General features: G+C 33.2%; 1 protein-coding gene across 1 annotated transcript; it reads left to right on the plus strand.

Annotated features, from left to right (window-relative positions):
* Nucleotides 1-2029: 2029 nt before the first annotated feature.
* LOC131038221 (annexin Gh1) lies at nt 2030-11675 on the plus strand. The gene is made up of 6 exons (XM_057970578.2): nt 2030-2441; nt 4586-4731; nt 4956-5174; nt 5366-5578; nt 10913-11002; nt 11238-11675. The coding sequence occupies exons 1-6, from the start codon at nt 2366-2368 to the stop codon at nt 11436-11438; spliced, it is 945 nt and encodes a 314-aa protein (XP_057826561.1). The 5' UTR covers nt 2030-2365; the 3' UTR covers nt 11439-11675.
* The last annotated feature ends 2257 nt before the right edge of the window (nt 11676-13932 follow it).

Genomic DNA, 13932 nt, shown 5'->3' on the forward strand with positions numbered 1-13932 from the left:
ATGTTCTTTGCATTCACTGAGTAATATTGTTGGGGCCACTTGTGCAAATTATTGTGTCATTTGTATATTTGATTGTCAGATTGTTGCCTTGGTTTACCATCGAATTATCGATCGAGTAGTGTCATTAGGGTCGCTAATATAAATTTTTATCTTCTTGGTCTTAATCATCATCCCAATTTGAATGGAGGTTTTTTAGTCACAACATTATAGTAGTAATATTTCAATAGTTGTTTTCAACTTCTTCATGCTTCACTGGTGTTCTTTATGTTGCTATTCTTTTTAAGACAATTTTTTGAAGGCTTCATATGTCTTTCTCTCTTTTGGCTACTAGTTTTTCCCATGAGATTTTCTACTTTTTCTTCAATTATAGGAGATATTTTTCATTCGTACATGGGTATCTAATTAGGCTTAATTGCGAGACCCATATTTTTCTTTTTATGTATTCATGATTAGAGGTTTTAGCTTGTCCCTAAGTTGAACTTAAGAAGCCTACAGTAAAAATGTATTTTTTTTAATAATTAATTATTTAATTACTCATGTCTCTTTTCACACTAACTACTTGAACTTATTTAGGTACATGCCCTTTTATCTCAAATCATAAGATTGGGACATATGTCATGATCTATTTTTATCTCACTCAAAGTTTCATCTAGGATTGCTTTTCGCTTTTGCATTATTATTATTATTATCAAAATTTATTGTTATATTTTTTTATTAATGCATTGTGATGCCCGTTCATAATGATTCATGTTTCTTTTTTAATCAATAGTCTCTTTGGCCTCCATAACAATTCCTATTGGTTTTTCTCTCCTTTTGTGATAGGTGTTTGATGGAGGTGAGTCTTAGGAATTATAGAGTTGAGGAATCAAGTCCATTAAGCTCCTCAACATGTTAATGATGTCCTTAGACATTACCTTGAACTATTTAGATTTCTTGAAGCAAACATGAGTAAATCTCCTAACACAAATTTGTTAGTACATTTTTGTGCGACTTCGATCAATTTGGTGTTAGATTATGTTCATAATAGTCACAAATGAACTAATGAAGCTCATAATCAATTTGTAAGCATTTTATTTTCCAACAATAACAAATTAATTCAAAACACCATTAACAAAAATTAATCATCATTGATTTTAATATGAAATATACCTATGTGATTCATTTAATTATTACAATTATTTTAATTAGCCAATGTGTAACTCTACAATGGAAACACACTTTCTTTTTTTTGTAAGAAAAACAAACAACAAGAAGTAAATGAATTCCACTTTTTCAAAGATTTTAAAGCTTTTAAGGCAAAAAATAATGAAAAAACATTGTTTTTTAAAATGTTTTTTTTTTTAATTTTTATATTTTGCTAATTGTTTGGAAGACAAATTTTTTATATTATTTTCATAGGATTTGCCCATGCGATTTTTTATCTTGATTTTTTTAAGAAAAAGAGGAAATGACTCCAAGATTACTTTCTTTGCTTTTATTTTAATTTTAAAATTTGATATCTATAGGTGTATTTTATGAGATTTTTTAAAATTTACATGCTAATTTCATTATCTATACCAACTATAATATTTACTAATTGATTGCATTTAATTAACTTAAACAATGTATGTAAGGATAAGGTTCCATAGAAGGGGGCTTCCTTAGTGGGTGCTGCAGAGATTAATATTTTACAGCTGGCGGTTCCATGATTTAGTGGTAAGGTCCAAAATTTATGCTCGTGATTTCATAATGAATGCTCCAAATAAAAATATAATTAATAAATACTATTTTCCTTCTATTTCTTTTCTTCAAGAATCTAAATATTAGCTAATTGACAGTGACAGATTCCTAAGCTAGCTGGACAGTTTCTAGCCCCATCCCATCCCAATTGCACTGCTAAAATAAGAACTAACTGCTATTTTTCTATTTTTCTAGAATTCCTATAACATAATTTTTCATAATTTTTTTAATTGTTCCATGAAAATAGATTTGGAAGCTCCATAAGACCTTAGCCTAAAACATTTTATGTCATATGCGGTGTCAAACAATTCCAAGAGCTTGGAGGGCGTGAAGCAGTTTTATTTGAGCCTCTCACGTGAATTTCTTTATAACGGTCCGCACTAAATTTGACCATTATTTTTTGTACGGTTCCCATGTCATTATACACCTGAGTTATAATCATTGGAATACGAGTTGGCTCGTATTCAAATTTGGCAGAAGCTAAACTGCAAATTTTATATCTTTCCTTTGATGGTCGCCACGTCTCATTGCACTTCCACCGCCGAGATTTGCCTCGTATTCCACCCTATAAATTCCAAATGAAATTTGGAAATTTCCAACTTTACATATACTAGTAAGCTGAGCTCTCAAAAAGTAGAAGATAAGTATGTCAACGATCACAGTGCCATCTCCCACTCCCTCTCCCACCGAGGACTCTGAACAGCTCAGGAAGGCTTTTGAAGGTTATTACTGTTTCAAATTTTCATGAAGGATAAAATCATTTTATCTGATGAAGCTGTTTTGATGCATGTTTCTATAAAATTAATATAATAAATTATCAACTTCATCTCGGGTATTGGGTTCTGAATGGTTGTGGTATTCAAAATTCTGATCAATGTCGATTTCTGAGATTGTGATCTTCACTTTTGTTTGTTTCTGTTCATAGATGATGGAAATTCTCTGTTTTGGATTTTGGGTCTTCAACAAATTGATAATGTTCTTGTCACTACGATTTAGATCATGGATTATTAATGTCGTTGGTGGTCCGTGTGATAGATAAGTGTCAGAGTCCAATTAAATAGGGTAGATCGATCAGCAGAGTCTGTAACTGCTTTTTCTAGAATGCTTTATGCCAAGGTCTTTTTATGCAATTGGATCTTCAACAGCGTGACATTTTTAGATATCATGTTTTGGGATTCACAGTGTGCGGTATTAATACTCCGAGTGAACCCTCCAATGACCCATTGCTTATTTTTCGTTCTTTCTATGATCAATCTCTTACGAGCAGATTTATACCCACAATCAAGCCTGCAATCGCAGGAGGAGAGACCACCATTGAGAGGATGGCTCCAGCCATTTAATAATTCACTTATTTTATTGGAGAAATGGGCCACATCAGAACCGTAATAAAGAGACTACCAAAAAGCCTCAGTCACAAAGGAGGTCCTAGTTCAGTGTTCCAGCATGCACATGGAAGGTGTTATGTTCGTGTCATAGCTGATCCACAGAAAATAACATATTTAAGCCCAAAATTTGATATGTAAATGCCAAATTCTGTGGATGCTTTCAGCCATATTTTTCTAAACCCTAGAGGATGGTATGGAAAGAGCAAACAAAGATATGAACACATCCAAGAACTATGCACATAGAAGGTAATTCTCCATTATTTTGAGAATGAAATGTTGTACATATCTATGATCAAAATATAATTGAATAGGGAAACTGAAATCTACAGTTTATCTTACATTCGCCTCTATAGAAAATCATTATTGTTAAACTTTTCATGGACATAATGGGATATTCTGAGTTACTGGTCTTATTAGTGACTGGTTCATCTTTGGTTTGGGTCTGCTCATTTTTCAATAGCCCTCTTGAATTATATCATAGATTCTTAGGATCCCAGCTTGGCTTTGATGCGATGCTAAATTTTTCATGGACCAACTAGGATTTGAATCCAAGACCTGTCATTGATCTGCTGGCCCTTTTAGTGACCAGTCTATCTTTGGGTCAGAGGCGGCTCATTTTTTAATACCCCTCTTAAGTCACAGTGGAGGTGCTTGGATCTTAGTTAGGTCTCGATATTGTTTTGAATTTTTCATGAACCAGATAGAAATCAAACACTGTTGGATGTTCTACCATTGAACTATCGGCCCTCTTAATGACAGGTCCATCCTTAATTTAGTTAAGACTCATTTTACAGCATTAGATAATAAACTAAAATCTTCGGTACCTTTTTTGAATGTGCTTCACCTGTTACTGATTACATATCATTTTAGCCGATTCAATCAATGTTGTGGTTATGACTATCAATTGCACATATAGATGCTAAAGATACAGCAATGGACGCGTTTATTTACGGAATCTATAATTCATTTTATTTACTGTATCCCATGTAATACTAAATATGTGTCCCAGGATATTAGTTATTTGATGTACACACTTATTTATAATCAGTTATACTACTGCTAATAATTGGAATTGCAAATTTACATTCTTGTTTATGGGGTTTCTGTGTTTTTGAAAGCCTTATTATCGTATTTGAAAGGCATCCTGTAATTAAGAAACAATTTCACGGCCTTAAAATATTTTACTTTTTTTGTCTTGAACCTTTATTTGTTAATTTAGATGTAATCTTTTGTTGATCATTCATATGATGCATTGTACACGTGAAACTTACAGCTTGATGGCCAAGCAGAGGCCTTAAAAATCCAACTTGCAGATACATCCCGCCTACTGCAAATTTAACATTTAATAGGATAAATTTACTAGTATTATTTGAGGAAAAAGGATTTTTATATGATAAAGGATTTTATAACTGTTTTGTAAAATGCATTTCAGTTATTATTTTTGAAAAAAAGAAACTATAATATTGTTTTTTTCCTTCCAGGTTGGGGCACAAATGAGAAATTAATTATAGAGATATTGGGACACAGGACTGCAGCACAGCGCAAAGTGATCAGGCAAACATATACTCAGTTGTATGAGGAGGATTTCCTGAAGAGATTGGAATCAGAACTCACACACGATTTTGAGGTGCACAATTATCTTTTTTCCGTACATAGTGAATTTAGTATCATGATTCAATGTTCAACTTTTTTAATGGATATGTTTGAAACATGGTCTGTTGATCTTTGAGCTTTAGATTGTACGTGTATTCTTAAATTGCTTTGGTTCTTCACCATTGCAGTATTTTTAGAAACTTTTGACACATTCTATCTAAAAAGCCATATAATTTTGGATTTTTACTGTTGTGAAAGAGGGCTTTGCTACTCTGGGTACTGGAACCCGGAGAACGCGATGCTCTTCTCGCACATGAAGCAATCAGAAAGTGGACTCCAAAGAATAGGTCACTTTTGGAAATCTCCTGTGCTCGGTCTTCAGCTGAACTGTGGACGGTGAGACAAGCATATCATGCACGGTACAAAAAGTCTCTTGAAGAAGATGTTGCTTCACATACACAGGGAGACTTCCGTAAGGTACTTGGTTCTTTGCTAAGTATTGTGCTATGATTTATTCGAACCACAGAAAGGGTTGCACTTGCATATTTAGAACAACAGGGTTTTATTTGTTTAACGTATTTAGGGAGGTTTGCATCTAAATCAACCACTGTATTATAATATAGATCTTGTAAATGTGATGTGATTCACATGTTCTCAATTCTGTTCAGCTCTTGGTTGCCCTTGTAAGTTCATATCGATATGAAGGCCCAGAAGTGGATATACGCTTGGCCAAGTCTGAAGCCAAACAACTGCATGAGGCCATCAAAGAAAAGGCTTTTAATCACGAGGAACTCATTCGGATATTGAGTACAAGAAGCAAAGCTCAGTTGAATGCCACTTTCAATCATTACAAAGACGAATATGGTCATCATATCAACAAGGTATAACCTATGTGCCTATAAGTTTTTAGTATTTTACTGTATCTTTCCTTTTCCACGCTCAGACTGTCTTATTAAACAACTAGTTGTAGTATACTATTATTCTTATTTACAGTCAGTCTCATTTCCTTTTGGTTATGATAAGTTTTCAATTAGGTGTGTGGGTGTGTTCTTTATGTATTTTCCACTATGCTGCTGGTTTAGGTTCAGCAGTCCAGTACAGCTGTGTTCAGCCCCACACACACACACACACACACACACATATATATATATTGAATTGAAAAACTGTTACAAAATTGTAGCTTTCAGAATTTACAATAAGCCATCAGTGGCTAAATATGAACTTTTGATGAACAATTACTGCTATGTATGAAGGGATATCATATATGTAATTTGTGAATAACAAATAATATCGAGGAAAACCTGAAGAACCAAAGAAGAAACATATCTAGAGTAGTAGCTGTTCTGTTTGCTGCTGTATATACCACATAGAGGCTTAAGTATACCTGCCATTTGAGTATATTGTGAAATCCTGATGTCCGACTGTGAAAATCGAGTAGCGTTGCCATCAAATAAATATTAAAATCTGAAGCCTAATATGCAAACTGTGAAAGATCAATTCAATCAGCATATAGAGGATATAAATTCAGAGTGTATGGTGTAAAAATGTGTCGTAGATATTGTCCAGAATTTGTCTATTCAAATTAAGTTTATGCCTGTTCAAAACACTATCATGGACATATATGATTTCTGAGAAGAAAAATTACAGAGCTTAACAGCAATTAAGGAAAACATTTATGAGAAGAAATTTAACAGAGCTTAATGCAATTAGTTTGTCCTAAAAGCTATTTTGTTAAAGGATTCTTTTTCTTTCTTGAGGTTTGCCTTCATTTGACCTAGGTATGCACAGGGTTGCTAGTTGGGACTGTGGGTTTGTCTCAGGTATGAGCAATGGCATACCCAGGCGGAACATACCCCAGACCTGTACCTGGTTCAGTTTGGTACAGATAAAACCCCGAAAACCAACGAAATTTGGTAACACAGATTTTCCAAAATGTAACTTGCGGAAAACTTGAAGCTTAAATCTCATGTTGCATTTGCCTCAAAGGATCTGACACAACATTTTTCTTTTAGGACTTCTTGCTTTCAGGATGACTGGGGCTTCTCTGAACTGGCATAGAATTTTCAGGTTGTGGGAGAAAGTTTAGCAGCTTTTCTTAATACTGAATATGGTCATAAGATAATTCAGCATTTGGTTGCTTTGTAGACCTAGTGATTATCTTTTTAGCCAACGCACTTGATTATAATTTTATCTGATCCAATGTTATGGGATCTTAGGAATTAGTTTCAAATATAACAAATCAAGATTTTAAGTGCTCCCCTGTCAGATTTTCTTGAATACCATTTGTACAAATAATCTAATGGGTAGTGATTTTGACTACGATACGATGACTTAAAGTTGCATTTTGAGAATACTCAAAAGATAAAGAAACCGGTTGTAACCTTATATTAAATATAAGTATCACTCTTGGCTGCATCAGAGAAATATTCTCAACTGCTTGCTCTCTTGTTAAATAGAGTTGATCTACCATTATGGGCAAGCTTTAATTGTCTATGTGATGTAATTTATTAGGCCCCAAATGTGGAATCAAAAGTTGGTTGTTGCAATTTAGGAAGCCTGAAATATGTTTACACTCTTCATCATACTCAATGTGATTGAGTAGCGACTGAGTATTTGCAAGGTACACTCCATACATGATTTCATACTGCTGGTACATATTGAGTGGTAGGAAATGTATCACATTTTTGGTTGAGCAGAGTAGTATTGTTGAGCATTAATTCATTCCACTAGTATAAGTTGAAAACAAAAACAATCAAAGAAAAATAAAATAATTAAGGCATTCATCTATTTCCTTAATTTTCATATTTTATGTCAGAGTGAAATTTCTATTTTTGAAACTTGATTTTGTGCAGAGGAGAAAGAAATTTTAAACGTGAGCCCTTGACGATGATGTGACAATCAAAACAACTTATGAAATAAAATGAATTGGCATGAAATAACCTTGGAAATTGAACAAGGAGTAAGATTGCAAAGGTCAATGAAGAAAACCTATTAAATCTTAGGACACTTCCTTTAGTTGCAGTTGGAGCTTGCTAAATTAGCCTAATGAGGTGCTTGATGTTGCTAGTGTCAATAATGATGCTGGATTTGTGATCTAGCAGTGCCCTTTCCTCTAATGGCCTCCACTTTCAAAGACTACGAAAAATACATCTAGATTCTATACCGATCCTTGGCTTTGAATTTAAGTACTGTGATTAAAAAGAAAGAAAACTCATCTTAACAATTACTGTTATCTGTTAGCACTTTTCTCAAGCAAGATTCTGTTGAGGTAAACTAAGTAGAGAAAAAACACACCTTAACAATCGCTGTTATCTGTTAGCAACTTAAATAATCAAGATCCTCTCAAGGGAAACTAGGTGGAGAATGTTGGGCCTTGATTTCGTTGACCCTGTAAGGTTTCATCTAGGGTGGAATATTGTTAACATCCTTGTTTTTCTTGTCGGATCTTGAGGATTAAAAAGTGGTGGATGAACATGTTCTTTTGAATCTAGAGAGCAATTTGGCAACTAGAGCGAATAAGTTGAAGAGTGAAGAACCCCCAACAGATTATCTCTGCCAAAAGATCTTCCTTCAGAGTTAAGTTGCTGGTTTGGGTTTGGGTTTGGGGTTCAAGTATATGGGTTCACTATGTTTTCATGTGGGTTTGTTGCAGCTGGGTATGGCTGCACAAGCTATATATAAAATATTAAAAAGTAGCCATAATTTCTGCAATATATGCAAAATACAGAATATAGCTGTTAATTGATAATTCAATATCAAATGTTAAAGATAAACCAAAATGATTCATATGAGTGCAACTACATGTGGAAAATCATTATAAACCTTCAGTTTTTCTATAAATTGCATTGCACCTTGGAGATATGAAAATGCCTCCAGATTCTATGCCTACAATGAGTAGAAATGAAATTTAGGGTGAGTGAGGAATGAGAGATAGAGAGACGTGTTTGCTTTTGTTTTGTTTTAGGATTAGTTAGGGTCCCTTTTTTATTAATTTTGTTTATTTTTCATACAAAAATTCCTCCTTCAAGTATTGGGGCAATGATTTTCCCTACTTTTGCTTAGATTATGCTTAGGTTCACCCAGGCTTATGTGTTCATCCACATAACCGGGCCAAACCTGGACTAGGATCTGTACATTGTTTTAATAAGACAGATTAGGAGTGAACCCAATAACAGAGCTTCGATGAGGCACTTCAATATCCAGCTCTCCAATTGCTTAAGGATCAATGCAATTTAAGTTGGGGAGAATGAGAGTGCCATTAAAGTACCCGAGTGATATAGGTGTTCTTGCGTTTTAAGTTGTCTCAAGATGACTTCTATGAATATTGTTCACACTAACGAAATTTTTCATGTATATTAGTAAAAGGCAAAGTGGCTCACATAGCGCACAATATATTTTTGTAGAGGGAAGGAATGATAAATATAATCCCCCCCCGTAGCCTTTTTTTTGGCATTGCCAAAGCATCTGGAGCATATAATGTCTTATAAGGTACCCTTGTCTCACAATTTTAACCATTGTGGGATTAACCCAGTACAAGCCAATTTTGTCTTGAAGTCTTTCACTGTTATACTGATACATATTAAGTTATATGAAATTGACTGCAAAGACAGGCTTGGTATTTATGCTAGACCTTGTATTTAAAGGTTTGTAACCGATCAATATTCTTAAAATATTAATACAAAATATATAAATTCTTTAGTTACAGATTGCATATAATACTGAAAAAATGAAAGGGACTTTTCTAAAAACCAACCGTACACATGCAGTATGTTAGAATGTGAGTTCCAAATATTACATTATTTCTAGAAGACTTCACACAATCCATAGAGATCTTGTAGGACTTTGTGCATGATATGATATTATGATCTATGCACTTAAATCAAGAGAACATATGATTATGATGTTTTTACTTTACCCATGGAAACCACGCTCTCTTAACAATCTAATATATGGAAAAGAAAGCAATTTTTTGCAGTCTTTTAGGTTGTATGCTTCCATAGTTCATGCAGTAGCGCATTGTGAAATCTAGTAACTTTTGAGGCCATGGAGCATATCTTCTGCAATTAATTTGCCAAATTTTACTCTTTCATTAGACGACTAGATGCCATTTTAGTCATTCGGTGTAATACATTATATATTTATTTAAATTTTATGTTAATGTGTATTGGTTGTAATACATTATATAATTTATATATCTATTTACATTTTATGTTAATGAGAATTGGGGTTTTCCTCTTGTATTGATGTTTTAAGGATTTGTCTGGCTTAGATACTGTATGTAGCAGATATAATTTTAATAGGTTTCAACTTAGCAAAATCAACCTACTGAAAGCTGTAACTTGGTCCTTAACCTGTTCGGTATTTGGGATATTATAGCGGGCATCAAATTTAGGGTCTATTTGATAGTTTGTTTGTCACTGGAGTCAAGAATCTTGCAGTTAAAAGTGAACAAAGTGGAGTAGTAAACTAATAAAATGAAGACATTCTCCAAGACTTTTGACCATAGGTCTGAGGATTCTAAACATCTAGGCATTGTCACTCTACTAGAACCCTTAGCACATTTGTCAAGCAGGGATAATCGACTGTAACTCCTTTATAAATAATTCACATGACAATGTTATTCACAACCATACGCAGACCATCCAGTAAAAGGAAACACAATAATAACAGACTTGCTGGAAAGATTTCAAAGTTGTCTTGGAGAAATGCTAGTGCCATAGTGGGAGGATACGAACATGAATCCTTTTACGTAGTGCCTTATGTTCTTTGTTTCGTGCACATAGTACTGTTAAATGATGTTGCCCATGAATATTTTATCTGCTGTCTTACTAAAGAATCGCCAACTTGGAACATTTAGGTCCTCCGAAAGAATGGGTAAATATATTATATTAATATTGATTCTCAAGTCTACCATTTATAAAAGATTAGAAATGTCAACAATTTATTTTGTGGAGTGCAAACTAAAAGACCTACCATAGTAGCAATATGCGTAAATTGATTTCCTGGGACCTGAATGGATTGTTATAATAAGTTCCCCTTGCTTCAGCACATAATGAATTAATGGGAATGTTTTTTCAGGGTCTGCATCATCCTTGGAGTTTGGGAAGGCTGAGATTGTAATGGAAAAGATTTTTATTTGTGCGACCTTTTTGATTCTGAAATAATTAAAATATTTTTCTGGAGATGTTTTCTAACTTGTGGTAAACTCTTTATAGGCCTTGAAGAATGAGAAACCAGAGGAGTTTCTAGATGCATTGCGAGTTGTTATCAAATGCATCTGCTTCCCTGAAAAATACTTTGCCAAGGTAATCTGCACTGTTTATGTTCAGCCAAAAAAGACAGAATTGACATTTTGGTGAATTAATTTGATTTGTATTAGCAATCACCCATGCACAAACTAGTAAAAATTCACCCTTGTCACTTTATATGCTGAATGCATGCTTGGAAGAAGAGGATTTTGTTTTGTAGTTGACATTGTTCTTGCCAAAAAACCAAGTAAATTTTCTAGGGTTATATTGATGAATAAAATGCTTGCTTCAGGTTTTGAGGCTATCTATAGATAAACTTGGGACAGATGAAGATGGACTTCTGAGAGTGGTGGTGACTCGTGCTGAAGTTGACATGAAGTGTATCAAAGAGCAGTACTTCAATCGAACTAGCAGGTCACTAGAGCATGCAATAGCAGCCGACACTTCTGGAGACTACCAAGACTTTATGCTTACATTGATAGGAAAAGATTAAAGAAGTCCAATTTGAGCTCTTATCTCTGTTACTATGTTTCAGTTCAGCTTATTTGTTTTAAGATCTGATGATAGAAACTGCCATGTCTGTGCTATTGTAAGTTTGATTTTTCTTTTGAGTGTTACCAAATTGCTACTGGTGATTATGTTGCTAATATTTTATATATATATATGAGTGTTTACATGAACATATTTCTTTAATATCTTTATAAATATAAGTTGATTAAATTTATTTTCATCTCTCTTCTTCCAGCAAATCCATAGAGTTTAGCTAAGCTCCTCACGTTATTTTTTACAGTCATTCTTCAGCAAGCAAAAGGAACTGACACAATGTAGAAAGTACTTTTTTCCTAAAGATAAAGGAGTTTTAGATGCTTGCGAATGAGATCTGTCACACTGTAGATGAAATCACACCTATCTTGAGTTATCTATTAACTTTTACTTCTGAACATGCACTATTGCAAAGGAAATTGTAAATATCTGAATACCATAAAAAACATTTCTACAAAAATTTCAACCTGTAGATCCTGATATCATCACTTTGTCTATCTATGAATTTATTGTGTTATACCAATTTAATGAATTTAATTCTTTTTATGGAGTAGAGACGATATGCTAAAAGTGAAAAGTTTTAGTAGCAAAACTATGAATATTGGTGCAAAGTGGTAGGATTCAGAATAAACAATCTCCTTTAATATATATCACCATTTTAAGATCTCACTCGAAATTCGTTTATATTCATAAGAAACCAAATATTAAAATGTTAATTTACACCTCAGATTGGTTACCCTTGATTGGCATGTAACGTATTGTGCCTTTTGGGTTGTACATGAGTTGTTGTAGATTTTTTATTTTTTCTTGATCAGAGAAGATGAGAGAGGGAATCAATATTAAGCCAATAAAGAGAAGTTTCTGGCATGAGGGAGGGAACACAACCTATGGTTACAAGTGCTAAAGAGGAATCTTCCGCTCTTCCTCCTTGGTTGCAATCAGTGGCACCCAAAAGAAAGAAACAAGCCATCTCTCTAGATGACTTCCACTTTGGTCAACTTGTTCCAACAAAGCCAAAAGTTGAAAAGAAGGGCAAAACACTTTCAAGGGTAAGGGTAGACCAATCAGGGAAAAAATGCATAGAAGTGGTTGTGCCTCATCCCCAAAAAATATCAGTTTAAGTGTTATATTTTATTTTTCCTAAGGTTTTTTGAATCGGATTGTAGGGTGAATACCATCTTAGTTAGAAAATATTAGTCTCTCTTAGTGGGATTCTAAAAATGTCATTATGTATTTTTCTTCTTCTGTTATAATTTTTTTTGTTGTGTTTTTATTTTGTGTTGGGAAAGAGTTGTAATGTGTTAGGCTCTCCACTTGGTGAGAGTAACACGAGTAAGGGTTTTTAGGGAAGTGTACAACCTCCATGGGGAAAGGCTTAGTCATTCGAGAAGGAGAATATTAGGTATGAGTTCTCCTGTGATTATTTGTATTATCTTGTGGAAGGAAGATGTGATGTTCATTGATATGAGTATATGATGGAAGAATTGACAAAAATTTATAGAGGATATATTGAGATTGTTTGTTGAAATTCTTGTGTTCATTATTTTATTTTCTCATTATAGGAGAGATTCCCCTCTTCTCTTGCTATTTTGAATCTTGTTAGAGATTCTTTACTTGTGTGTGTAAAACCTTGGGTGGTGTTGGCTATTGTATTTTTTCTTGTTCATATGTTTTAGGAATGTATAAGTATCCTTCCTTATGTATGCTACCTATTTTTATTAAGGGTATTCACCATTAAAATAGCAATTGTAGATTTTGAAGACACATGAGGAGTATTCACCATTAAAATAGTTGATTAAGTTCTTATTCTAGAGTATTAAATTTATAACGACTCTTGGATCCATGAAGAGAGTGTATGTGAAATCTTCATATATTTTACCTATGTTAAATTGGAAAGCTGTATGTGTTTCTCTTAGGAGTGGAAAAAATGTATGTTGTAATAAATTAATAATTATTAATGATTGTGTATGAATATTTTCTCAATTTTTTTTAATAAAAAAAGCTTAATCTTGTTGAATCCATTCTAAAAATAAGTCTATTAGAGTGTAAAATGTATAGTTGTAGTTTACTTGATCTTGTGAAAAGAAAAAGAAAATAAAATGTACAAAAACACACATATTACTATTACATTCTTTTTACATTATAGAAATGTATATGTATGTATGTATGCATGGATACACATATATACATATGTATGCATGGATACACATATATACATATATACACAAATATGGGTGTGTGCATATATATGTAGGCATGTGTGTGTATTTGTGACTAATTTTTAATACACATCTTTAAAAAAAGGGTTTATTTTTATCCACATTAATTTTAATATTATTGAAATGTATATATCTTTGTATTAGAGACTAGTTCATTCAAATCTCATTTTGAATATCTATTGTTCAAAAAAATGAGGTATATATTTCCTCACATACATGTATGTA

The sequence above is a fragment of the Cryptomeria japonica genome, chromosome 10 (assembly GCF_030272615.1).
Source record: "Cryptomeria japonica chromosome 10, Sugi_1.0, whole genome shotgun sequence".
NCBI classification, from domain to species: domain Eukaryota; kingdom Viridiplantae; phylum Streptophyta; class Pinopsida; order Cupressales; family Cupressaceae; genus Cryptomeria; species Cryptomeria japonica.